The 27,986-nt window shown below is 39.9% G+C and overlaps 1 protein-coding gene across 1 annotated transcript in view; it reads right to left on the reverse strand.

Annotated features, from left to right (window-relative positions):
* The window catches only part of SLC1A7 (solute carrier family 1 member 7), a 45,834-nt gene that overhangs the window by 16,548 nt on the left and 1,300 nt on the right, over window positions 1–27,986 (reverse strand). The window contains exons 3-5 of the mRNA XM_008502512.1: window positions 13,788–14,003; window positions 3,391–3,433; window positions 2,290–2,509 (exon numbers count right to left, since the gene is read on the reverse strand). Coding sequence (XP_008500734.1) covers window positions 2,290–2,509; window positions 3,391–3,433; window positions 13,788–14,003 — 479 coding nt within the window. The remainder of the gene's footprint in view (window positions 1–2,289; window positions 2,510–3,390; window positions 3,434–13,787; window positions 14,004–27,986) is intronic.

Here is a 27,986-nt window from a genome sequence, read left to right on the forward strand (position 1 = left end):
AGTTCCATTTCAGTGCAAAACATTTTCCTTGTAAAGAATAAATAATGCATGTTCCTCCAGGAATAAAAAACAATCAGCTGTCTCAATGCTCAGCCAGTTGGGATAATCTCTAACAGAAGCTCCTGCCTGCTGTGTGAGAAGAGGTAATACAGGCAGTCACAGCACCCAGGCTTTTCATGGGTCTCGACCTCACACTCTGCCTGTCAAATGTTGCCCATTTTAATGCATGCCTGGCAATGGAGTCCAGTCAGTCATGCGCAGGATTTATTCCTGGGCTGAGATTACTAAGTCATTCATCTCCCATTTCAGGAAAAGGAAAAGACAGTTAAGTTTAAGTTCTTGTCCCTTTATGCTATTTTGATGCTGTTCAAGGAGCTTAAAGAACCTGTAGTAAGACCCCATATCCACCCTAATGCTGCTTTTCTACACTGAAGTGGTGTAAAAACACCTTTCTGCAATTAAGAATCATACAAAGTGAGCAAAACTGCTGGAAAGTGCCACGGTCTGTATACTTTTCTTTGGCAATAAACATGAACTTTGGAAGGATGCTCTTCTTTCTTACAGATTCAAGCAAAAAAGTCTTGTTTCATGGTTTCCATTTTTTCCAGAAAGCTGAAGACAGTGATAATGAGTGGCTGCAGCTTTTGTTCAAAGCAACAATATAGAATAGTCCCCTGTAGATGACAAGTTTTGAGGGTTTAGGATCCCAGGTTTATGCACAGACTAATACAGCAGAGCTGACCCAGCAGCTGGAGCTATGCACGGCAGTGCTGGCAGCAGAGTTTCTGTACATCAGCCGGGAAGAAACCAGCTCCCAGCTTCCATCTCTTGAGCCCCAGCAAGACTTAGGGGCACGGTAAAAGCAATACATTCAGTTTTGGGAAAACAATGAAAGATCCTCTGTGCTCAGAAGTATAAAATTGTCCTTGATCCTAATAAGCACACATAATTAATTCCTTCATATCCAATATTTTTTTGGCTGGAGTAATGTTTGCTGTGACATTGTACTTTGGGAACAGACTATAAAAATATAACAAACTGGGGGACAGGCAGATTCCAGTAGTGTTGCATGTGGAATACCACCCTTTGGAGACAAATCTGCTAATTCCAGACTTAATTTTTGACCCCTTGTGCTTTTATGAACCGTAATATACTAACTACAGTCAAAATGTTTTATGGACCTTCTCTGCTGACCAGATTGGCTTCCAGGGATAAATGTAGCTACAGGAAATTTGATCAGCATTTTCTTGTAAAAATAATCAGAAGTTTACCATTAACTAGGGCATGTTTGTTTAAATTCCTCCTTCCATATCCACAAACACATATGGCACTAGTGAGTTCCTCTAGCAAGTGAGACAATAAATTAACCAGATAGAAGTTCTTGGAGTCCACTGTGGTAAGGCTCTGGATTGTTTATGTCTATTTGCCATTGCAGGATGGCAAAAATAAAATTAAGAAGTTTCAAGCAAAAAGAAGTTTCACAGATCTAAAACTGATAAGACAATAGACCTTTGTAGCTCACTTATTTGTGATATCACTGAATTGTGTGTTTACACAGGCACCTGACAGTTATATTCTACTCTAACAATGTGGTAAAATGTGACTAAGATTGGGCAAGAACAACAGACAGTGAAGATTCCAGGGCTAAGGTAATTTTCTACCTAGTTGGGTGGATTTTAGGAAAGGAGTTGGTCTGGGAGCAGCTTCAAGGATGGAGGACTTGGGGTATCCCAACCTGACACCTCCCAAACCAAGAGGTGTGTGAGAAGTGCTTTGTTCCTGTAATAGAACACCTGAAACTCTGTAGAATTGTACCAAATTCTTCAGATTTAGAAGGAAAGTCTGCTATAGAACAGTTTATTTCAGAATTTCTTGAAATCTTCTCTGGGATTTCTGCTTGTTGACAGAGAATGAAACAGAATATTGACAGGGTCTGACCTCATGCTGTAATTCTTACCTCCTCTAAGCACACTGGATTGGTCTTTCTTACACTCAGGGAAAAACAGTTCATAAATAAAAGCTCTAAGTAATCCAGAAAAAAAATAAACACAAAGAATGTAAATGCTTGCACAGAAAATAGAACTGCATGGGAAAAAAGTCATTAAGGATGTTGAAGATTTATCTTTGAAAGGTTGAGAGAAACATTCCATACTAGGCTTGTCTTTTCCCCACAGTTTAGAAAGATGCAATTAAAAAAAGATGAATCAAGAAACCAAACAACCTAAACCCTATTTTTTTCTTCTAAATGGATACTCAGTTAATTAAAAACCAAACATATCTGAGACCTACCCATTGTGGCAGAGAATATCACAATCCCCAGCACGTTCATGCCATCACTCGCGCCAGGTTCTGACTTATAAATCACTTCAGGAGGAGGAGTGATATCCAAGGCAAAATTCTGGACATTGGATCCATTCTCATCCTGAACTCCATATATGATAATGCGATGAGTTGCACTTTCAGATGATGCTTTGTTAGATTTAATGATGGGAATGCTCTTGGTGCGATACTGAAAGAAAACAAAGCAGATTTTATTATACTTTCCCAGCAGGAACTGATAACTTAATGAGACCTCCTAAGTGCTCTGTTTCAACAGGGCTGCATATTAAAGGAACAAGCATGAAAAGAAGAATGACAGCTCCTGTCTCTATGCTGCTAAAATCTACAAAACCAGTGGAATTTATGGAAAAGCATAACAAAAGCAGAGTTTCCCATATTCAGACCCTTGTGCAGCAAGCTCTTTTTCTCCTGATAGAGCTACTTTCCTAGAAGACACAATCAGGAATTACTCTAGAGGTTTTGAGTGCCCTTCTCTTTATCTCACGAGAGATAAGGTTTCCATGAAATATTCCCTCAGGTGAAATAAATATAGCCATGCCTCTTGCTGACTCAGAACTTTCAGATGTAGTTTTCTGGCCAAATTCCAATCTGAGTAATTAGATTCTTCCCAAATACATTATTTTGTTACTTTAATTTGATATGGTATTTGAGTCTTCCTTTGCATGGTGTTACTGAGTGCTCCTAAAGAGATTCCAGCTACTCTAAGTCTGCAGTCCTGGGGTAACAGAATCCATGTTCCAGGCACACCAGCATAAATTCTTCTGCTTCCCTGCAGCACCTTTCCCCAAAGATCAGCCTCAGGTGCAGCTGACATGGGTGTGCATGTCTATTCTTTGTCAGACTGTGCACTTTATGCTTGTTTGTTTGCCCTCAGATACCAACTGCTGAGGCTAATGGAGAGGGACTCAAAAATTCCTAAATGCTGGGGGTCCTAACAGTATCTGAAGCAACATGCAATGTCTGTGTCTGGCTTCTGTTTTACAAAAATCATGTTTTATGTGATGCTGGCTCATCTCTTCCCTCTGTGGTAAAAGGAATATAGCCACTTACCTGCTTGAATGTGGCCTCAACAAGATTGGCTGGAAACATGTTCCTAGAAATGAACAAATAAAAGAATAATTTCTATGGAACTGAAAACAATTTCTCTTTACTGTGGTTTGGGTCTCCCCACTCATGCCATAGAGCTGCACCTTGCTGAGCAGGGCTCAACAGACAGACAATTCCTTAGAATTAAAGTTTTGGGACTTGCTTCTAAAAACCTGGAGGGAAACCTGGGAGTTCTAGTTTCAGTTTCTGGCTTTGTCAGTCTCCATCTTGTAACTGGGGGTAACATAATTGCTAACTGGAGAGAAGAATATTCCTTTATTTCGTATTTTTTCTTTCCTACTTTGATAATGAGCTGTTCAAGACCAAGCTAGTGTTCAGGGATGTACTCCTGAGATGCAGGCGCTTTAATCTACTTTAGATTTCTAAATACTTATTTGCTGTAGATACTCCTGATACACTTTCATAACTAAAATTATAGGTGGTGTAGACTTTGCAGCAATTTAGTCAAGAATAATTTTCTTTTCAGTTGGAGGATTCCATTCCTCATTATAAAAATTGAGATTAGAGCTTCACAGTTTCTGCTGAAATTTACTTTAATATGTTTCCCAAGGCTTTAGAAGAAGAATCTGGGCTGAGGCCAACAGTTTCATCTTTACTCACAACTGAGTTACAAAGGAAAAAAATGGCCATAATCTGCAGTGAAACTCATAGATATTTATTTCAAAAGGGACTCTTGAAATCTTTTCCGTATTTCTGCTAATTTATAAATCCTGTTTGAACTGAATTACTGCTTTGCAGAAAGACATCCAACTCTAATTTGAAATGGAGAGCACACCCTCTACAGGCTTCAAAGAGGAATCATAATATAGTTGAGAAAAAAGCTAAAAAAATCCTATCTTTCTGTGCAGCATTTAGGTATCAAGATTTGTGTGATGATTCTATTAGGCTTCTTTTCAGAACTGATTTATTTTTAGCCCAAAGTTCTGAACCTATGGGCAGAAGAGAGTAAAACCAGTGCATAAATTTATGCAAGGAGGAACTGCTTTAGAACCCCAGGTGGTGGCTGTGCACTCAGGGGTGTGATAGCAGGGGACAACAGCTTTGGCCATATAGAATTATCAAGTGGTTTGGGTTGGAAAGGATGTTTAAAGGTTATCAAGGTTTGGTTAAGATACTGCAGTGCCTTTATATAGACTTCCATTTGGTTGGAGTGATGTAGCTTAAGCCACTTGAGCACTGATATGCTTAGCAATGAGCATCTGCAACCATTGTAAGCAGTGCTGTGTGTCTGAGTGCCACCAACAGAGCTGTCACCTGGGTGACAGCACAAAGCACTGGGTTATCTCTGCAAATTGTCCATGAAAACAATGATTGCCTGGTTCAAATGTCAAATCTGTAGCAAAGCAAGACAGAGAGCACAGCTAGCTGGGCATCACTTCCCTACCACCTGCAGACACAGCCTCCTGCCTGAGCCCTGGGGGCTTGGCTGACACAGGGGACAAACTGGAGAACAGCTGGATGGAGCTGGACCTGGGAAGATGGAGAGGATATTTATAGGAGGGGGGGGAACTGGCAGTTCCAGCCTTATTATCCCTCAAAAGGGAATTCTGCTCCCAGATTGTTAAAAACTTCATTAGTACTGAATTGTCTTCATTTTGTGATTTGAGATGGATGGAAGGTGCTGCAGGAGTGCACAGTGGGAGTGTGATGATTGTGCTCTGACCTGCTGAGTGAATGAAAATTATTCTGAAAGCAGAGACCCACCCTGAGGATTCCTGCACAGCTCTGAGTACGAATGCCATGTATGAGCCACAGCTTTACAAAGAAATATAAACATATTTGCTGATGATTTCTGCTTTCTCCCTTAGTTTTATAGTCCTAATTAGTAGAATTAGGAATAAATTAAGAGTGCTCGAGAAAGGAAATATCATATGGTTAGTAGCTAGATTAAATGTTAGACAAATTTGTGGAGGATTAAAGCATTATGTTTCTTTATAATTCTTTATCCTGCAGGAATTACAACTACCCACTTAATACTGGATGCTGGAATTCTCCCAATATTTTTTAATATATTATGCACTGTGATCCAGTCTTTGGGACTAGCCTTACCAAAGTTACACAATTTATCTAGTGAAGGGCTGACCTGAATGTGTTTGCCAGAGCTTCGGCTTATTTTTTATTTTAAGCTGGTTTACTTGGATTGAAAAAATCCAGTATTAGCCAAAATTTTGGTTTGTTAATTAAAAACATTCAAGAGAGCAATTCATGGATGAGAATCCTAAAGAATGAGAAGCAAGTAACAAAATGTCCCTTAGGGCAGGGGGAAGACTGGAGGTGTTTGTTGGTTCAGTCAGGCCTCTCCAGAAACACTTGAGACATTCTCAAATTCAGGGTAGGTTTTGTTGGATGTTGATATTTCCAGCCATGAGCTGGATGTTTGGCAGGGGTGTCCTGGGAATGTTGCAGAACAAGAAGCTCTAGGGAGATTGGTAGTGAGGTATTTATTGGACTTTTTGCCACTGAACTGGGATGAGGAAGGCTGATGGGATCCTCCCCACTGCCAACCAGCCTGGGGAGCAGCCCTTCTGTGGGTCTGTGTCCCACAAAATGAGCTTTGGAGGATGCAAGCTGGGACAGGAGCTTCAGTCTAGCACACAATCCAGACACTTGCATTAGTCCCAAATACTACAAAACTAATGGGAGGGTGTTACAGCCTGTCCATCTCTCTGTGCTGCACACCTGTCTTCCAGGCAACCAGATTGGACCCTGCAGATCTCTATTAATTTTCCTGCAATTTTGGGCTTGGTAAAGATCTATCCGCATGGATCTGGTATCAGGGTCATAAAGTGAGGCTGTCTCCTTGCTCAGAACAGGCACTGTGTTTGACACAGCCATATACTGAGTTAAAGACACTGTCAGTACTTAGAAAGTAATAATTTAAGCTGAGCTGCTCACTGCTGTCACCACCTATGAATGCTGTTGTGTTTATGAAGTTAAGACAGCTCAGCAGATAAAGGACTTCTAGCTTGTCAGAATTACTTTCAGGTTGCTTACAAGATACAAGACACAAAATAATAATGCAGGAACCTTAAAGTGATCTGGGACTCATTTCTCTAGTACAAGCAACATCGCCTCCAACCTCAGTGGCACAATTCAGCATTCTTGGAAAAGGTAATTTCACCTAATAATAGGGAATAAAATCCAGTGAATAACATTGAGACTGGTGTGGAACACAGATAAATTTAGGTCTAAGACAAGGATATGATTGTAAAACAGAATGAGACATATGGTTTCTGGTTACATAAAAAAATGAAGATCTTAATATTGTCTACCCTGAGGAAAAACATTTCCCAGCATATCTTCTGCTTCAGGAATTCTGCCAGACAGGGCAGGAGTGTTCAGCCCAGGCTATAAGAGTGAATGTGGTTCAGTCTTCAGAATCAGCTCAGTGAACCTTCGACAGCCCCTGAGTTACTGAGCCACTTCTGGCACAGCGTGCCTGGCCCACATTTGCTGTGACAACAGCTTAATCACACGAGTGACCTACTAAACACCTGCCTTGACTACACCCTGCTGTGATGTACAGGCTGCTTCATCCTTCCAGCAAGTTTAGGAGTCTTTCCCTAATTCTGTATGGGATAAGAGGATTCAGACGTCAGGATGTATTGAGCTAGAGATGTGTATGTAGGACTGAAGCACCCTGTGTTCTGGGACTTGATAGCCATTGAATTTGAAGAAAATCCTGAGGACTTGTATGAAGTATTCACAGTATCTGGTCTAAGGAACAAATCTGAGGGTGCAGCTTCCCACTGCACCTGGGACTCAATTGCACTTTATCACTGCCAAAAGTGGGAAGACCTCTTTCCCTCTCCATTGTCTCCCAGCAATTAACCTACCAATTAACACAATTCTTTCATTTTTGCTCTCCTAGTATTCTATTGTTTGAGGAAGCTGAATTGTGTTAGGACACCATTTTCACTTCAGGCTGTGCCTTGGTGCTGCCCTCAGGATGTGGGAGCTCTCTTGCCCTCTTCAGAAGGTTGCTGGCTCTGAGAACTCCAGCAGTGGTACAAATATCAGCACTGTTAAACTCTTTTATTGCTCCTGCCATTAATCAAACTGTCCCCAAAACATGAGCCTGCAACTACTGGGACAGCCAGCCTGATGGCTGCTGGGTAACTTCTATTAGAAACAATGGGCCAAATTCTGGTTGCAGTTCTACTCCTGAATATCTGAAATACTCATTCTAAATCCTGACAACAACATCTGTTAACTCAAAGCATTCAGCTTTTGAAGATCTTCTCAAATAGAAATCAGGCCAGCAGCTCTAAGAGCAGCCACAGGTATGGCAGATGTCCTTTCCTCAACTCAGAGCACCCATTCCTTCTGGGCCACTCTGTGCTCTGCAGCAGCAATCTGGTTTTGCTCTCAGACTCAGATGTTATCAGTCCCTAATCCCTGCCACACCAGACAGACTTTGGCTGCAGTCTCCCATGTGGAATTAAAGCCACCAGTCTGGGTTTATCGCTGCATCTGTGGCCTCATAATATTTTATTGGCCTATATTTGCACTGGGCATAAACCAGCTCTGGTCACTCTGCTCTTAGATTTGAATTAATATAGCTGAGCTTCCAAGAACATTATTTTGAGACTGGGTATTTGATAGTGTTCTAATACTTCAGTGTTTGAGATCTTACCCTGTCATTCAAGACAACAGAAAGTAAAAATGGAGCCTGAGTAGTTTGACACAACAACTGTTTAAGTTTCCAGGTTTTGCAGCTGTGCAGAATGAACAACACTGTGGTTCCTATACTATAGACCAAGGTCCTTCTCAGTGATACCATCTCAGTCTCAAAAATTTCTTTGCTTTTGCTGTCTTCTGCATGATTTAATCATCAGCTGTGTAGACTCCTGAACACTCCACTGTACTGCATGAGCCACAAATCCTGTCCTTTATCATATGGCTAGAGACCTGAAAACCTTTCCTGCTGGTATCAGTGGGCTCCATCAGGGTTTGGATTCCTGAAACCAATGGCAAAAATTAATTCAGCAAGACTGAGCAAATGTCCTATCTCAGGGCCCACAGGGGATGCATCTTTCACACCAGTAGTCACCACCATTGTCTCATCACATTCCTCAGTATCAATCTTACTACCTGCCTCTAAAAGAAAAAAAGAAAGGCATTTGCAGAATTAACAAGGCATTTGAATGTTCATTGTTGTAATAAAAGATACTAATGGAATGCAAAAATCATGAATCTGTTCTAAGCCATTTTGTCTTGCTTGTATTTTCTGTGGACCAGAGCAGCAATCATGCTGTGGAATCATTCTTCCAAACGTGGACTTTTTATCTATCCTAAGGGTGAGTGTTTTGTGGCCTTTCAGTTCTAGCAAGGGATCTGGAGGGTGAACCTCCTTACCCTGCTTCTTCTGAAAGAAAAGGTCCTGACACAGGCCCCTGGAGCTATGGGTTTCTAAGAAAATCATTATTTGCAGTGGAGGAACAAGTCAATCACATCATTAGATGGCTTAGAAAGACTGAATCATATCAAAGGTAGCATGTCAGGCTCCACTCATTTCCACTGTGGTTCCAGCAAGGCAAAGTTATTTTATAAGAAGTGTATATTTACACTTGAAGATGTCCAGGACAATTGGCAGGCAGATGGATGATTTCTTCCCCTTTAGGGTTGAAACCTTCCTAATGTAGTTTTAACTCCTGGCCTCCATGTACCTCCTCCCTCTGTGACCAAGTCCTCCTGACCAGTGAGCAGAAACTGCTTCGTAGTCCATCTCCCCAGCATTGTTTTCATCATGGAATTATCTTTTTTTCCTTGTTGGCTTCCCCTTGTGCCAAATAGAAACCACACATTTGGGGACTTCAGAGTCCTTTGTAAATACAGGAGGTCTGGGTTCTGTGCAGCTTGAACTGCTTAAAAATGAACCTGGTTGGTTTTGTGAGATAAAAGAAAATTGGCAATCTGAAATGAGTAAAAATCATAGTTTGCCATAGGGGAAGATAAATATTTCTATCATAGTACACAGTGGCCTTTGGCAAAAGATACATGAATGTAGGGCAAAGTTATTTAAAACAACTTTTTCATAGTTTATATCCTGGATCATTTAATGCTGTCTTACATACTGTGTTTATATGCAACTCAGTCTTCAGTGGTGAACTTTTAGAAGTGTGATTTCTGGTTCTGCACAGCCTGGGCTTCTTCCAAACTACAGCAGATACTGGGTTTCTCCTGTTGTATTTTCAAGAAACACAATTTCTATAAAATAGAATAAAGCCCTTAGCTTGAAAAGAGGGGGAGGAAATTATTTTAAATTATTTTAAAGACTGCTCAGGATTCCCATGAAAACATAAATCCTCTACACTGTCCAAATCCTCTTCTAACTATTAATGGCATTAAAAAAACCCCTCTCTTGGTTAAGCCAGATTGACTTTCCCAGTCCCTGCTATACAGTTGGATGCATTCCTGAATATTCAGTGGTAAAACACTGACTTATCCTTCCAGACAACTTCAGAAATGTACAAATTTCTGTGTCATGGGTTAAGGCATGATTTGCTCCTGACTGTATTCACTGAACTTTTTTATTTGAGGCTTTTGAACTGATCCAGCTTGTGTTGTCATAGTGTCTGGTGAGACTTGAGAACGACTTCAAATGTGTGTGAACCCTGCACTTGCTGGTGCCCACCTATACACATGCATAAAAACTCCTATAAAACAGGAGGGTGAACTCCAGTCTGGTTGGGATTTCTTTCCTTATGTGAATGTTCATACTGTTTGCTTGGGTTTTGTTTTGTTTTGTTTTGTTTTTTTAATCTCATCAGCCATATTCTGTTTCCCTTGGTGACAAAAGCAAGTAGCATGATTTGAGTTGCAACAAGATTTACCCTTCTAAATCAAAGGTGTTTTGATAATGGGAGCAGAATGTGGTGGAAATATTAACTGCTAATGTAAACAGTGTGGTCCTGAGTCGTGTATCTTGCTTGACAAATGTTTATCCCCAAATTATAGGCATTTTCTATTCTGCTTGTCACATAAATGTGTGTTGCAGAATTAACAAACCTAATATTTTAAATGTAATGGTCCCATTTTACCCTTTTGAAAGTCTGAATTATTTAAGGCCAAAGCAGCACTAAAGATTTGAGGTATAACTGAATGTTGAAAACACTGCAATGATGCTGCATTCAGTGGCTCCTCCTGCCAGGTTGAATCCAGGAGGAAATCAGTAGTGACAGATGCACACCCCCAGATTTATCCCAAGTCTCTTGGGGTTTCCATTAGAAAGGAAGTCTTCCAAATATTTCTGTTTAGCATGGCAGAAATGGTTAACTTGTGGATACAGTTTCTGAGGCATGAAATTCAATATGGTGATAAGATTACGGATGTCCTGCTTGATGTGAGGCTTAGATCCATTTCTGAATTATGCACTACAGTGTCACTGCTATGTCCTAATCAAGTTATATGCACTGGAGGTTTTATTGCTGTTTGTTGTGTTTTGTTTTTTTACATAACAGACAAATAGACAGAGGAAGCATCATCTGCAAAATAATGCAGGATAATAATGTGATTATTGATGTATGTTGCAGATATTTAGGATGACTATGAGGCTCTGTAGCAATTCTCCATTTCATTTATTGCTAAGTCAGTACATTCTTTAATTTCTGATTAAAACCACTTCTAAAAGCAAAATCCTTGCCAGAACTTCCAGAAATTCAATTTCTAGCAGTATTCTCCTTGCCAAAAATTCTAGACATGACAATGCCATATATAACATCACAAGAAATAATAATACACTTCATCATTTCAAACTGGCTTCAAATTTGAAACCAGTGAGGGTAAATATCTGTATCACTGTGCCAAGATCCATGCTTTTTAAATAAACCCCACAATCATGTCACATATATAATCTCTCCCCTCATGCATTTAGCATTCTTCGTTTGCAGAATGCCAGATGTTTCCTGTGTAAACTTCTGTGCACACATGCAATTGATAAATTGAGAGGAAATTAATGAATTGAGGAGATAAGCCAATCTGGGCCTAAAAAAGACATTCTCCAGCTGTGAATGGAAGTGATTTATCATTGAGCTAAAGGATCAGCTTTTCTAGCTCAAACCAGCAGATACATCATTACGTTTAATCCAGACTTCCACACAGATATTTAGGAGTTCTGCAGTTGACTTCAGCAGAGCCAGGATTTCACCCATAGTGTTTGCCTAGGCTGAAAGCCCATTCTCTACAGTTGTGTTATTTATTTACTTAGTAAATGTGGTTATTGCTATAGTGGAGAAATAAAAACCATCAGTTTGTGCACCCAGGGCAGAAAGACTGCAGCTGTGATTGCTGCTTAGCATGGCAAAAGGAGAGACTTTTATTCTCTCTTTTTAAGCCTGGGTAATTGAGAGCAGCTCATCAGTTGGTCTGACACCTGCTCAAACCAGGGAAGACTTCAGGGTTTTGCAGAATAAAAACTCCTGCGTGGTTGGAAACATGAATAACTGAAACATACGTGCAAGCTATTATAATTTGCTCTGATAAATGTTTGTAGAAAGTAAAATGACAGATGATATTTGCAAATGTTTAGACCAGGATATGTTATTTTACTTGCAGTAAGGCTCAGCAAAATAAATCGTTCCCAAACCTCACCACTAAACCTGTGGTGTACAGGCACCAGGCAGGCAGAGATACAGACAGATTGTAACTCAGGTTCCAGTCAGACAGACATGAAGTTGTTATATACACACATCACACTACAGAACTGAATTTCAATTCTGCATGCCCCAAGTACTCTCCATCTGCCTCATCTCCATGAACTTGCAAGCTCCAGGTCTCAAAAAGCAAATAAACTGGTGTGAGGAAGGGGATGGAAACCATGGCAAGGAAGACCCTTTCCAGAGGCTGCTGTAAGGTCTGGTTTGACGTAACAGTGCACCACATGTCTAACTATGCCTTTACTTTTCTGAGACCTTAGAAACAGCTCAGAATGCCTGGAAGGGTTTACAAACACCACCACTATGAAGAAAAATCAGAAGATCACAGCTTTCTTAGATTTCCTTTTACTCCTTACACTACTCTGTTGTACTCAGGGATTCAGTGCCTTGCTCAGTCCCTTCCTCTTGCTGTAGAAATAGTCAGTCCTCTGCACAGCAGAAACAGTGATGTGACTTAGCACTATGCCACAAACACACAGGTGGGGATGCCACAGCAAATACATCACAGCAAAGTCACTGGGGAAATAAAGATGCCATGAAGTGGGCATCTTCTCCTTGCAGATGAAGATGAAGGTTTTGTGGAAAGCTACAAAAGAAAGTGTGCTCAGATGTTGCTCTATGACTGATACAATTTGGCCCATTCTTAGCCAGACATTGATAAATTAGAAAAAGATGTGGATTTCAATTGGTTGTCTAGGGGTAGCTTGGAGGAGAAAAAAAAATATTTTTATAGGCTTTTCATCCCAGTTTCTTCTGATTTGAGGTCCCAGTAACCCTAATTGAAGTACTTGGTGTGCTGATGCCCCATGAGGATCAGGAACTTGGTTTTTTTGAAAGACAAACCATGCAACACTTTTAATTTTAGTAAGGCAAACTCCAAAGAGAAGTCTCTAATATGTTTTAGATACACACTAGGTCTAGGTGGCCCTGCCCAATTTGGTGTGAGATCATCAGCCTGAGGAACTGCCAAAGAAAGACAAAACTTCGTCTTTCTGCATGAGGAAAATAAACCTGAGGCACATGATCTGTACAGTCAGGAAATTCAGCACCTGAAATCTGGAAACAAAGATGGATATTCAGGCAAGGCTATGAAAATGCCATCAGTGCTCTAATAATGCTGCTCAGAAAAAATCAAGCCTCCCTTCTGCCAAATAAAGTAAAACAAACAAGAAAAAGCCATGAAGCAGAACAAGTAATGTGATAAAAATAAGGAATAAAAAGATCACAACGGTGGTCTTTCTAGTTGTGTTGTTCATCTGAGAGTTTATGTGAGCAGCTGTAACAGCACTTTTAAGAACTATTTCCTGAAAAATTTGGATTTCAGCTCTTATACTCAAGGTTTTGCCTATAACAACTGCCTGACCTTAGTTAAATTAAAGTTACATTTCAGTACTGGCTTTGCCTTAGTAGAACACATGTGATTTTGTGGGGGTAAAAAAAACCCAAACATACCCCAGTACTGGGGTGTACTTCTGACACATTTGGTGGCCATTCATTTAAATTTTACCAGAAACAACCAGGATAAACATCTGATAACTTGAAAAGAATCCTCTGAATTTTTTTTTTCTCAATTTAAACAAAATGTTCATCCTCAGTTTCAGAACTTCTCCTCAGGCCACAGTTCCTCATCCACTTACGTACATAATGCTGCCCCCAGAAAGCAGAAAGAATGAATGTAGTTACCTGATCAGGTCAAGCAGAGCATCTGCAGAGCTCATGATGGGCTTCCCACCCTCTTCAGTGCTCTCCTTCTGTGCTGCTCCACCAGGATGGATAATGGAGACCATAATTATTCCCACAACCACAGCCACAAATGTTGTCCACAAGTAGTAAGTGACAGTAATGATACCCAATCGACTGGAAGTCTTGGCATCCAGGGCTGCTAGCCCAGACATCAAGCTGCAGAAAGAAAACACATCACATAGAGGATCTTTTGCATAGCATTAATGCAACTGAAAACCTAACTTCCTAATTATTCCAGTTGAATCCTATTGATTGTTCTGTGAGGCTCAGGGGATAGTTTGATGCTACCTACATGTGTGATGGCTCAGATCACAAGAGCAATGACAGTAATCAGTCATACGAGCTTAGGTATGAAACTCTACTCATAATTTTACAGAATCACAGAGTAATTTGGGTCAGAAGGGACCTCTGAAGGAAATCTGTTTAACTCCCTTAGCCTTTCCTGCATAAAGCCAGACAAAAACTTTAAAATGAAAAAAGAGGAAAAGGGGGAAAATTGTCATATAGCCTATTTTATATCTAAAAGAATGAATTTTGTTATTTTCTAACTCAATACAAAGCACAGTGTGGTTGTGCTTTGCCAGGGGGTACCCTGGGCAGCAGACTGTGTGTACCTCCCCTTGACGTGGAGACTCAGGACAGTGTGCAGAGGAGACTCCTTCAGGGGCTGGCCTGGCTGCACAGTGATGAGCAAACAAAATGTTATGGTTGCTTCACTCTTTTCTTTCCCCTTCAGCTCCCTGCCCACCACTGTCAGAAGATGACCAGTAACCATCCTCTTGCTTGTATAGCCTGCCTCTCCTGAGCCATACAGCTCTGCCAAGTGCTTTGGTTCCCAAGTGCTTTGGACCCTCTGTTACAGGGCACTGATGGTTCCTGAACTTGCTTCAAGCTCTTCAGACATAGACTGAAGATTTTTCCAAGTGACCAAGGCTGAGGTTTGAGTTTCCAGTGCCACCAGTATTGTCTGGGGCTCCTGGCTTGTATCAGCAATAGTGTGGCCATCAGGACTAGGGTCAGGATTGCCCTCCAGTATTTGGCACTGGTGAGGCCACACCTGAAATGCTGTGTTCAGTCTGGGGCCCCTCACTACAAGGACATAGAGGTGCTGGAGCATCTCCCAAGGAAGGGAACAAAGCTGGTGAAGGAGCACAAGTCTTATAAGGAGCAGCTGAGGGAACTGGGGTTGTTTAGCCAGGAGAAAAGAAGGATGAGGGGAGACCTTATTGCTTCCTACAACTACCTGAAAGGAGATTGGAGTGAGGTGGGTGTTTGTCTCTTCTCCCAAGTAACCAGTGATAGGACAAGAGGAACTGTTGCTCCAGGGAAGGTTTGGATTGGCTCTTAGGAAAAAAATGTCTTCATGGAAAAGGTTGTGAGGCACTGGAACAGGCTGCCCAGGGAACTGATGGAGTCACCATCCCTGAAGAGATTTAAAAGACCTGTAGATGTGGTGCTCAGGGACATGGTTTACTGGTGAACTTGGCAGTGTTGGGCTTATGGTTGGGCTCAGTAATCCATTCCAACCTAAATGATTCTGTGATATAATGAATAATGCTCTGTAAACTCCTCAAAGCATACATCTCAGGAAAGCTGCAGATGAAACAAAACACCACATTTACCATTTGGTATGCCCACTGTCTGGCTTTCTCATCAAAACAGAACCATTTATCAGGGTTTTCCTCAGAGACAGACATTTATACTAAGCTGTGCCTCCTTAAATGAAATATCCTTGACCTCTCTCTCTGCTGAGTAAGGTTGTCTAGAGCCACTGCTAAAGTGCAGCTTAACCTTTATAGTAGATTTAATGAAATCAAATGGGGGGATTTAGTGCTCAGGTTCCTGCTAACCACTAGATTAATTAAGAAAATGTATTGCTTTTCTGCATTGTCAGTCTCTCAGCTAGCATGGGTTTTGTTAACATGACAGCAGCATGAGGAAACACTGATTGCACTGAAATATCATTTAGAAAATGAGCATCTCAGTAACTCTCACAATTTTAATCATTGTTCTTCCCTCTCTTTTATTATTTCAATGCATAAAAACTCCACCTTTCTGTGTGTCTGCAAAGCACCATGTACAAACACAGCACTACATATAAAAAAACAGGAGCAGCAACAAGAATCAGTTCCTTGGCATTTCCTTTGGGTGGGTGCATGTGGAAGAGTATATTCTAAAACATCGTTTTGATAAAGCAGTTGAGTCAAACATTTATCTCCAATTAATGTGTCAGCTTTTTGTAAAACAATCTCAATGTTGTTATTAGATTTCCAGGAATGAACTCTTCTCACAGACCATCTACCCTTTGGTTTGAAGGCCTTACTGCTGACCAGCAGATCTGTAACTTGTAGGTAGGACAATATGCAGAATGATTACTTGGAGAGGGCCCTACCAAGGAGACAAACAGTCCACATCTTTTCTTGGCACTGCCCAGAAGCCACCACCACCATGGTAAAGCCACACTTTTCTGTTGTCCTTGGTGCTACTGCACTGTATTTTTTTTACAGAACAACAGGGAGATGAGCCCTGCACATAGCACTTCACCTGTCTTGATTCTTCACCTGAGAAGTATGTCCAGGAGCATTTACAGACAAAAAATCCTAATTAAATATGGCCAGTGGTTCATGTGCCTTTGGGAGTGCTACCTCAACCTTAAGACATTGGGCCATTAGATCTGGGAGGATGCTGTGAAGTTAGAATCTAATAATATTGGCTCTTAGGTGACAAATCCTGAGGGGGCTAATAATGAGATTGCTCTGTCTTGGGGATATTCATTAACAAGATCATCATCTGTAATGAGATTATCCTGTCACCAGATAAAGTCATGCTCGGTTCATGCTGTGATAAGGAAGTCCTCAAAAGTAATTAACTATGGAGGTGCAACAGGGGTAACTGGTGTGACAGAAGCCTGAATGAAGGTCTGGGCTCAACCCAAGCCCTGCACTGCTCAGTTCTAAGAAGGATCCAGGGGAAGCAATTATCCAGAGGCTGTGCAGTAACATAGGTCATGGAATTTTTAGGGAATTGCTCAAAATGATTTTCAGGAAGAAATGTTGGTATGAGAAAGTAATCACTCACTACTTTTCTAAACTATCTCAGTAACTATTTTTCATTTGGTTTCTTTTGTTTGATGTCAGAGAACAGGACAGATAAGAGACATGTTGATTCCCACAGATAGTACACAAAGCAATACAGTTACACCAGAGGAGTTTCTCACCATTGATCTCTAGAGCTCTAACATTCCCATAATGTAACCAAAGAATGACAAGTAAAAGGACTTTTCTTATTTCCTAGGGAATACAGCAGTCAGGGGGAATAAGCTTCCAGATGGTTTAACTTAAGATCTCTGCATCATATTCAGATTTCTCCTTTAAATCTGATTTTCATCAGACTCTCTGGGCTCCATGAAAACTTCCCCAACAGAGTCACAAGCTGCTTCTAAAACTACACAAAGATGTTTCCATGCTATCCAGTGTGGAACACAATGGGATGAATTTGGCATTCCATAGAAATGGGATTCTTGTCAAGCCTGCGAATCTGGCTAGGCTTGGAATAACAGGACATATACTTGAATAATAAATTAAAACAATTTGACTTACTATGTAGCTAAGTAGCTTCCACCTCAATGTTTCATGCATTATATGCATGAAAACATTATATGTTTTAATGATTGCAAAATGGACAAAACAGGATTAAGACATTGGAAAACAGTCTCCAGCTTTTCTAAATAATTGAAGTACACTAATATGATCAGTCTGGGGGAAAAAAAAAAAAAAAGATTTCCACAAAAGTGTAATTTCATGTTCAGGCCCCATTTCTCTGCTTGTATGGAAAAAAATTATGTTGAGCCTAAGACTTTTGAAATAGGCATTAATGAGTTTTTTGTGAGATATTAAACCTTGTAGTGTAGAATTTAAGTGAAATCTCTGATTACTAGGATTTAAGAGATTTCTTGCACCTTGCTTTTAAACATCTGGTGCTGGATATAATAATAAAACATCATAATAAAATAAGTAGCTCCACGATCTCTTTATCACCTGCACAGAGTGTGCAAAAAATGATTTTCCTGTGGCTTTTCTTTCTCCTGTATAGAATCCTCTGCTTCTTTTTGAAACTCTGTTCTGTTTACCCAACAAATCTGGGATGAAAATCTCAGAGACTCTCCATGATTTGAAGCATAACCTCCAAAATCTCTGCAAATATCTGTCCCAGAGTCCTTAAATGTTTGTGGCTGTCAAGCCTCTACAAAGCTGTCTTTTGGTAATATGAAGATCTCTACAGAACACAAACCTGATGGTCCACAACATTTTCAAGTTTGCAGTCTTTCTAAGGTTTATATTGTTATTCCTAAAAAGTAAAAGATATTTGGCTATTTTATTGGGACTTAGGTAATTTTAAATCTACTCTGCTTTGTTTTATGGGAAATAAGTTGTTCTGATGCAGCCAAACCTGTTTTGTCTCTTCCCTGAACTATCTACTCCATTTAATTGGAGAAAGATAGAAATCCAGTTGATCAAAACTTGGGTATAGCAAATAATTCAAAAAAGTTTCTTGACTTTTATGGGCATTTTAATGGGACAGATATTTCAGACAATTATTTCACTAAGAATTCCATTGTTTAATTTCTGGTTGTTAGTAAAACAAACAAACAACAACAACAACAACAAAATCCCTAGTTAAATTATTTTATCTAGATAAAATATTGATATTGATAGAAGGTTGTTCACTTTTTTTGGACAGTCTCCATACTCCATACAACAAATTGTTTCTTTCTGGGGTCTTTGCTTAGAGAGGAAGGTGAAGAAAAAAACCAGGATCAGTGGATGATCTAATGAAACCTAGTTTTTAAGAGGAAATTAGAAGGGAAAAGGAAGATCTCATCAGTTCCAGGAATTATTCTTATATGTAAATTATTAAAAATGCTAAGCCAGTTTCTAGGTTGTTTTAACTATTGGTATTAGCACAAACCAATGAGAGTATTAAATAGGAAGTTTCATGTCTGCTTTGAGAGAAATCTGCATAAAACCTCCAAAATAACTACAGCAATTTTGACATAATGAGGAAGGGAATTCTTTCAATATCTTGGAAATTTTAAAAGTCCCATGGAGACAAGTAGCTAAACCCTTATGAGCACCTCTAGGCTTTTCCTGGCTGTCACTGATAAACATCAGAATACTTAGGAAGTATTTTATTTACAAATAAAAATAGAACTTCCTATCTTCTCTGCAGTTCTCTAGGGTTTTTTATTGTTCTCTGATAAAAAGCACATTTTTTTTGACCTGTCTGAAGATTAAAACCTATATCCGCAAAAAGGGAAAATACAAGAAGCTGCTGCTAAGGCCCCATTCTTCATGTTTATTTTGTCTTCCCCTCCACCAGAAGCCATCTGGATGTTGCTTTGAAATAGATGGATTATGGATACAGTTATCAGAAGAGATTAGTGTGATTAGAAAGACATTAATCCTGTCAAGAAGTAATGGTCAAGTATTAACCACCAACAGTTGTTCCTAGAATGATGTTTGTGTTCATTCATCCCCTACCCTCCACTGCATTCTCATTTGGTAATTGCATGCCATAGAAAAGACCTTCCTAAGCAATTCTCCCTGTGGGGCTGGGGAGCTCCTCTAACAGCTACATTAGAGATGATTACATGAGAGTTGAGCATCATGAAAGTGAAGTGCTGGCTCCACTAATGCTGTTTGCTCATGCAGCCAGGCTGTCGCTTACCTTTTTGTCAAGGTCAGTGCCTTCAGGTTTCAACATGGTAATAATTCCCATTTCCATAGCACAAGCCATTTAATCATCTTAAAATACTACTGTAGCCTCCTATCAGAAGGGAAGGCAGTATTTCCATTTTACAGACAAGGAAATAGAGAAATGAAGGCACTTTATATAAAGACAAATTGCAGTGAAGAAAAGGGATCTCAGTATTGCAGTGGACCACCAGACTTTTCCTCATCTGTGCCCAGATATCTGTGTTTGCATGAGGGGCTGCTTCACTTCCATGGAGGTACCACTGGTACCATGGAAAATCTGGCTCTTGATCTACAAACAGTGAACAACGTGCTGGAAGATCTTGCAGCCTGCAGTACACTTTGCAGTGATTGTGTTTAATTTTACAGCTAGGCTGCTGGAAAAGAAACCCAGCCTGCATTTCTAATGCATCAGAATATGCAGCTTCTTAAGAGTCTGTTTTTAAAATAGTGCTCTTAAAATAGTAAGAGTGGTGCTTTTAAAATAGCAAGTAATTTTTTACTTAAAAGGTTGAGATCTCCTTTTCATCATTGTCTAACACGTGTAACTCTTCATGATAAACTGGAATACATAGCAAAAAATCCTGCCAGAAACTCACATCATGCATTGCTTAATTCTTAGTGTGTGATGGGCTTTCTGTATTTATGGACTAATGTAGACAAGGCAGGGCTTGGTACAGTACACAGTGGAGATCAATGTTCAACAGCTGTTCCATCACTGCTTCTTCCCAAATAGCCCAATATTCAAGGCTATTACAGCACATTTAGGAATGCTGGAAGGGGACAAACAGTCCCATTTGTCACTGACTGATAAAAGAAGTTGGAGACATTGTAGCATAGCTTACACAGAATTCAGGCTGGCTTGCTGACTTCAGCTGTTCTGATAAATAAATAAAATTTTAAAAAATAGTATTTCCAAAATTCAAAGGTCAGGATGCAAATGAAAACAAATAATCTATTAAATATGGATGTGCAGCTTCAGATCTGTGGAGAGAGCCAAGAACCTTAATAATATTTGATCTTCTGTTCCATCAGTTCTTTCAAGTGTTTTTAGATTAAGAAAAGGGCAAAATGATTTGAAACACAAATTTGGATGAACAAATGTCAGATGTCAGATTTATTCAATTGTTCATAATTCATACATGTTTCTCTCCTAAGGAAACAGAGGGAATCCAGCCAGCTCCTTAATATTCATATGTCATTGCCATTTCTTTTGAGATACACAAAGTATTTTAGAGCTATTAAAGAAATATATAAAAATTCTGTCAGGTCATAAACAGCTCATATCCCATTTGTAATCACTTCAGTGCTTTCTGCATCCATTCCCTTTGTCACCATAGATTTCTAGTGCACACCACTAGATCCCTGCTGACATTGCCTAAATAATTTGTACTGAGTTGATCTAATTTTATCATTGTATCTGCATAATTCTGCAGCATGTCATTTCTCAGTGAAACAATTCAGACCTCTAGGTTGGCACAAGCAAAAGAAAACACTAGAAAATACTATGGGATCTGACCATTAGACACCATATTCCTAAAGAACAGCTAACTCACTGATAAGGTAACAGATGATAAGATAGTGAAACATCTGAGGCACATAGGAAAGATTCTTCATAAAGTTTCCTAAAACTGGAAGTTTTGTCCACAATCTCAGAGCATCCATTTTGAGAACTTTTAGGATAATCTGACCTGAGTTCTGCAAGATAACAGCAATATGGATAACTGAAATAAGTATTTGTGAGACTGCTCTCTGTCCAGTTCTTCTTACCCTTAGGTGACCTTCCCTTCCAGTTTCATCCAAGTAAAGTTTTGCTTTTCACTCTGAAAGTAAATATATTTCTCTCCTCTAGTCATCTCCTTAAAACCCATCTCTTTACACTTTCTCCACAAAAAAACCTGTAGATTGCATATCATAGGAAAGGGCTAACAGATTGTTTTCACTGGGGTCAAGTGTATTTTTATTATTTATATGACAGGTAGTTTAGAAATGGGACATTATACACACTTTACCATGTCACTCAGGTACCACACAGATTTTCCCATACTAACCCAGCAGGTTTTCCCTCCTCTGTTGGGGAAGAACTGCTCCTGAGTGCCAATATTTGTCTATTGGCAAGGCAGCACAAGTGAAACAGAGGGAAAACTCCAGAGTCTAATAATGTGAAGAAAAAGCCCTGTGTTGCAAAGAGCAGTTTAATTTTATGGGAAAATACAGCTGCTTGGGTACATTATGGCACAAACTTCTGAGCAGGCTCCCCAGAGAACCATAGGCAGCATTTTATAGCTGCTCCCCAACACCTCACTAGGTAACACAGTACATAAATTTGATTGCACCTTATTATGCCCCAGTTTGGCAGCTGCACAAGCACAAGAGAGGACCAAAAGCAAAGAATGATCGGGGGGAATAGTTTAATTCATACATAGAAGAAAAGACCAAGACAAAACTGACCATAAGCTCGGCTCTTTCCCATCCAGTCTTCAGATAAAATATGTGAATTTCTCAAGATAATGTAGAAAGTATCTCTCAGTAGCAGGAATGGATTAGGAAAAATAGTACCATGCATGCTGTCAAATACTCAAAACCAGCATTCATTATTGAGTGAATGAATGTTGGCTGTCCTTCTGGTTTAAATTTAATTATATGTAAGAAAAAAGACATATTTCCTAGCCTCTAAGCAATCTGTATTTTCTTTCTGAATAGACATTATACCAACCGTATCAGGGACCGATTTGTAACCGTGGCAGAAAATTTCAGTACTGGCCTCTTGTTTGGGTCAAATTCTTCATCCCTAACATCTTCATCCCAAACTTAAATAGTAAACCAGAGAAATGATCTGCACTCTGTGGTCTGTTACCAGTTTCATCTCTAGCCGGCAGCAAGCAGAACAGTGCAGGATTTACCCAAAGAATATAGGGTTGCTGTGAAGTTATTTAGGGTATGTCTGCAAAGAGCACTGCAGATAGAGATGAACTCACTCTGCCTTTGCTCTGAGCTGCTGTGGCCCATCCGGAAGCCACAGATCCACATTAGTCCTTGGAATCTGAGCTTGGGCACAAAGCCACCCTAATGCAGCTGCACAGCTTCCGGCATGGATCTGGCACCACTCTGCCCAGCCTGGCTCCTGGGCTGAGTGAGATCCCATCTGCTTGCAGCCCGAGCATCTCCACATCCTCTTGCAAAGTGAGACTGTCAGCTCTTCAAATGTGACCAATGAGTCCCGTGAGGCAGAATTTAGTGTGGCACAGCACACATGCACAGTGACAGGATGCCATTAGAACAAAACAAGCAGCACTTTTCATTAGGGGGATGTTAAAATGCCAATGTGTCCCCCAAATCAGAGAGCTGTGAAAAAAAATTATATGGGGTAACGGGTACTATAATGGAGTAGTTTCTAATTAAATACTAAGCTCTGGAATCTAAGCAGAAGGATAAGAGATTGCAAGAACTGATGGCATTGTGGACAAGAATCCCCTTTTAGAATGACAGTTCTCTTTAGCATGTTATATTTAATTCAGCAACTAAAACCCCAATAATAACAAATAATTATGACTACCCTCAGATAAACCTTCAAATAAATAACAAGATGTTATTACTGTACACTTGCTTGTATCAGCCAAGGCATGCTCAGAGGAAAAAACTTTATAATTTTAAAAAATGCACATCAAATCAGTTACTTAGATTTGACTATAAAGGGAACAACCTTTCTTTAACAGGTTCTGCATGTGGAAAAGGATTGAATCTCTACTACTTATTGTTTCTGAACTATCTGGAAAATGGCCAGTGGTAAATAAGGAAAAAATGTAATAACTGTCCTAAGCTTAAAGAAAACAAACTGCTTTTGCTAAAAGGAAATAAACTGTGGTTACAAGCCTCTTAGACAGCTGAGCAGTTCAGTTTTGCTCTGGCAATTATTTCCCACAAGTAGCCTCACTTCTTACTGCTAATCATAGTCTTAGAAAACTGGGCCCTATATCTATTGTCAGAAAAAAGCTTAATTATGTAAAAAAGGAGGGTGTTGAAATAAAGGATGGCATTTTCTATTACATTTACAGGTAGACATAAGAGACAGAACTAAGTAGGTTCAGCTTTAGAGAGCTTTCTGAAGAAGCAAGGCTTATGCAGTCAAACCCTGTCTAAGAGAGAGCTCTTACTTCTAACATTTTATTTCATTTTCTCTCAAACCAAGCAAAGGGGATGGAAGGCTCTGCAAGCGAGAATTAGGTTCCTGTAAGGTCAGTAAAACTTTGTGGCTGAATACAGGAAAGAAATAGTCTGTGCCCTTCTATTATTATCTCGAAACAAGAACCAGAGACTGCAAGCTCTGCCTCTTCTCCAGCCTGCCCTACAGATCTGCAGAGCACAGGGCTTGCAATCAAACTTTGAAGGCACAGGAGGCTTTCTCTTTCCTTTTTCTGCTTTTTCTCTCCCTCTCTGCTCTCTTCCTCCTCCCCACCTCTGCTCTTGGCACAGACAGCTGAATTTTCTTTCTGGACTGAATGCCCCAGTGTTACTTCTCTGCCTACCAGAAGGAATCAATGTCAAAAAGAACCACTATAGATGGTATAGTTTTTAATCAGAGTTTGCATCTTCTTCAAAACCTCAGTATGGTATAAAGTTGGAACAGATCAGGTGGCTGAATGGCCTCCTCAGAAAAATTAAATCAATGCAGTTGCACTCACTGAAATTCAAGTTTCTGGCCCATTGGAAGTTGATCAGTACAAAACTGGTAACCTAAGATGAAGACAGTGGGGCAGGGAATTGGTACAAGGACAAAGATGCTCCCAAGGGAGATGACAGTGCATGAGTTGTGGCAAAGCCCATGCCAGCATTGCCTGAGTTCCAGCCCATGCCCATGCCTGGCACTGCTGGCACAGGCAGGATTTGGTCAGAGGGTTTATATTATCTCTGGGAAAAGATATCAATCAAGAAGTTGAGTGTTTGTACCAATGTTGACAACAGATTTGATAATTTAAGGAGCTGGGAAACTAAAGTGATGCTCAGGTATCTCTGCCAATTGACTTAGGGTGCAGGGTGGAAAGAGATTATAATAAACCAGACTGAAAATAGTTGATATTTTATAATTTTCTGGGCACTATTGTAAAACGCCAGGGATGAAGGGTGTCCCAGAGACACAGGTCCTCCCTCCCTTAACCACCGGTGGTCCCTCAGGCTTCGAGACAGAGCCACCTCCTGGATAGAGGCTGCAATACAGACCGAGGCTCCACACGCCGGGAAGTGCGTTAGGTGGAAGGAAAAATGATTTAAGGCACTTGAGCACCCTGGGCCAGCTGATCAGCAGATGCCTGTCTAAAGACCTGAACCCATCGTTTTTTAAACATATCAGAAGACTCAGGGCAGGATGCACTGAGATTCACCTCTATCCCTGGCACGTACGTTTGTGTCTGTTTGAAAATGAGATATGTGCTGAAAACTTTTGCATATAAGGGAGAAAATACATTATTTACATTGCATTTGCCACATGAGGATCCAGGCCTCTGTCTCAAAAAGAGTCAGGGAGCTTCAGATCTCCTATAGTTGATATGTTGAGAAGATGCTTGTCCAACTGCAGCAAGAGCTCAGGCAAAGTGCAAGTGTCTAATATCAATTAAAATTTGGTGCCCATTCTGTCTTAGGTCTCTTAATATTCCCATTCCCAGATTTAAAGGTAGTATCCTCCTGTGTGTGTACATTTAGTAACTGTTCTGGACCTGGTAACTCCCAGGGCTAAAATTTGCTCTTGTAACAGATTCCCTATAGAGTATGCCTAGGGCAGATACAAACCACCAAGGCTCTTTGTTATAATGCCTTGGTTTATGTTGCTAATAGAAGCAGCATCCTTTGTTCTGTGGGTACCTGATCTTCTCACTGAGAAGAGCAAAGTCTATACACAAGACAGTGCATATTAATTGGTATGAACAGGGCTAAAACTCAGGCAGAGGATGGGGAAAACCAATATGTTATTTCCTTGAGTCCTTGTATGACATCGTATGAAGCTTGCTTATGTAATCAGATAACTGAAATAATATCAGCCCCTGTCCTTAATGATGGTCCATGTCACAACAGAAACAAAACAGGGAGGATGGTTTTACTGGTGGTCACTTTTTCAAATTTTTTTCTGTCTGTGGGAAAATAAAAAGACCACAGGTGATCAGAAATATCAGAAACAGGAGCTCTGGGATACAGCACTTCTAAGTGCTGGGACACAGGTAAGACAAGGAACTGTACATTGGAGAAACAATCTTCTGTTGTTCTACTGATTTCTCATGCACTTAAGAAACTTTGAAAATAAACACAGTTCAATCAGATACCTGACTGCATCATCAGTTTTTCCTTCTGAATGGATATAGCCTGCAAAGTTTCTGTTTTAACTCTCTATCAGGGCAAAAGAAGGGGAGTACAAATTTCCAGCCACTTCTGTTTAAGTTTGGATTTGTGCTAGTGACCTATAAATGCAAGATTTTCTAATCTACCATCAGCCTCCTGAGACACACATTTTCTGCCTTTTACTTCTGTCACAGCCCTTCAAAATAAACCGACTCCCTCCTTCCACCCTTCTTTCTCACCTTCCCTTTTCTTCACAAGTATTTTTTTTTTACTTTTTAGTTCAAGAAAAAACTTGCATTAACTTCGACTAATAGAGTAAAATTAGAGCTTGGTGCTGTTCCCCTGGCTTTTGTAAACAATAAACCAGAGTAATTTAGAAGATAATGTAAAAGCTGTTACTCCCAGAGGATAAGCAACAGAGGATAAGAGAATATACAAATCCACAAAGAAATTTACTTTGAATGTAATGTGTACGCAGGCTGGTGAAAACACAGAGCACTGGCTTATTTATTTTATAAAACGTAAGTGTGGGAAATATTGTGCTTTTGGGGAAAAAAAAATAAAAAAAAAAATGAAGGAACTGTACAAGACTGTGATTATATCTGGAGTATTTTTTGTTTGCAAAAACCTGAAATTTCAGTATGCAATAGTAAGTGATGATTAGTTTCTTATCCAGGGAGATAGACTCATGCTGCCTTACAGTGAGAGCTAATCCATTTGAAGATCTGTAAAGTTTCTTCTCTATCTTCCTCAGAGGATGGAATCCATCAGTTCTAACAGCGTAGCTCATAGTGAATCTGTGAGTAACCCTGAGCTATCACAGGCTGTGTCAGAGCAGCTCTCCCCTACTGTGCTGCCTCTCCTCCTGGCATCTCTGAAAAACAAGGGGATTTAAAGAACTATACACTTTAGGGAAGGACGTGTCTCTGCTCCAACCCTTTTCAGTCCTTACTACATCTTCATGTAAGATTCTTGTCCCTGGAAAATTCTACTTTCAACTCAAAAAAAAAAAAAAAAAAAATCTAACATATTTTGTCTTCATGTTCTGTAGCTGCACGGGACAGGCCCAGGTATGAATCAGCTTCATTCTGTGAAGAACCATGAGAGGGTAGATGATTTAAAAAAAAAGTTAATGCTAGGTTGTGTTTATCTTCATCAGCTCTCGGTGATCTGAAGCCTGGAAACTTATCTTTTTTTTTAAAAAAGAAGGATGTCTTTTCGGCTTATGTATTTGGTTCTAGAGGATGAGGCTTCAAGGAAAGGCACCAAAGAGTGTAAGATTTTTTTCTCAGATCTGCTTAGGTAAAGTTAGCTTTGTTGCTCTCCATCTCTCCTTATCTCTTCTCTCAGCATTGGGCTCAGAGCTTTTCACCATCCAACTGGGATTTGTGATTGGAGTCAGTTGGAATACAAGACAAATTCAGAGGAGAGAAAAAACTATCCTAAATTATGCCTGCCTGCTGCAAAGGCAGTCAGCATGCACCAGCCCTCAGCATCAGGATCTAGATCATTAATCCTGCACCCAATAAACTGGCACCACTAAAGGTTCTGTCTTTAATACACTAAGAAATCACTTTCACTTCCAGCTGAAGCCAAGCATGTATTATTAGTTCACTGGAGACACGCTGGGCTTTTTTTTCAATATTCATCATAGTACAGCAGTTGTCTCAAAATACTGCAGAAGACTATAAATTAACTGTGCTTTTTCATCTTGTTTGTATGGTGCATTGTTTAAATTGTTTAGATTTAAGGTAGGCTTTTTGATAATGTTATTCATTCCATATATTTAACTTCTTAAAACATCCTCCCATTACAAGAAAAGAAGAAAATATCAGTTAAAAAACCCTCCACTGTATTTAAGGAAATAATATCTCTATGAGGTATTATATGAATGTTCCTATTGATTAAAAATATTTTCACAGCTCCACTATAAATATGAATGTACAGCAGTCAGTATTGTTCCTGGCACTTGGAAATTAATTAAATTAAACCCAAAACAGTGGTGATGATATGTCTCATTTAGGAAGGTTCAGAAGTTATAGGAATAATTATTATGTCT

Source organism: Calypte anna, chromosome 8, assembly GCF_003957555.1.
Source record: "Calypte anna isolate BGI_N300 chromosome 8, bCalAnn1_v1.p, whole genome shotgun sequence".
Classification (NCBI taxonomy): Eukaryota; Metazoa; Chordata; class Aves; order Apodiformes; family Trochilidae; genus Calypte; species Calypte anna.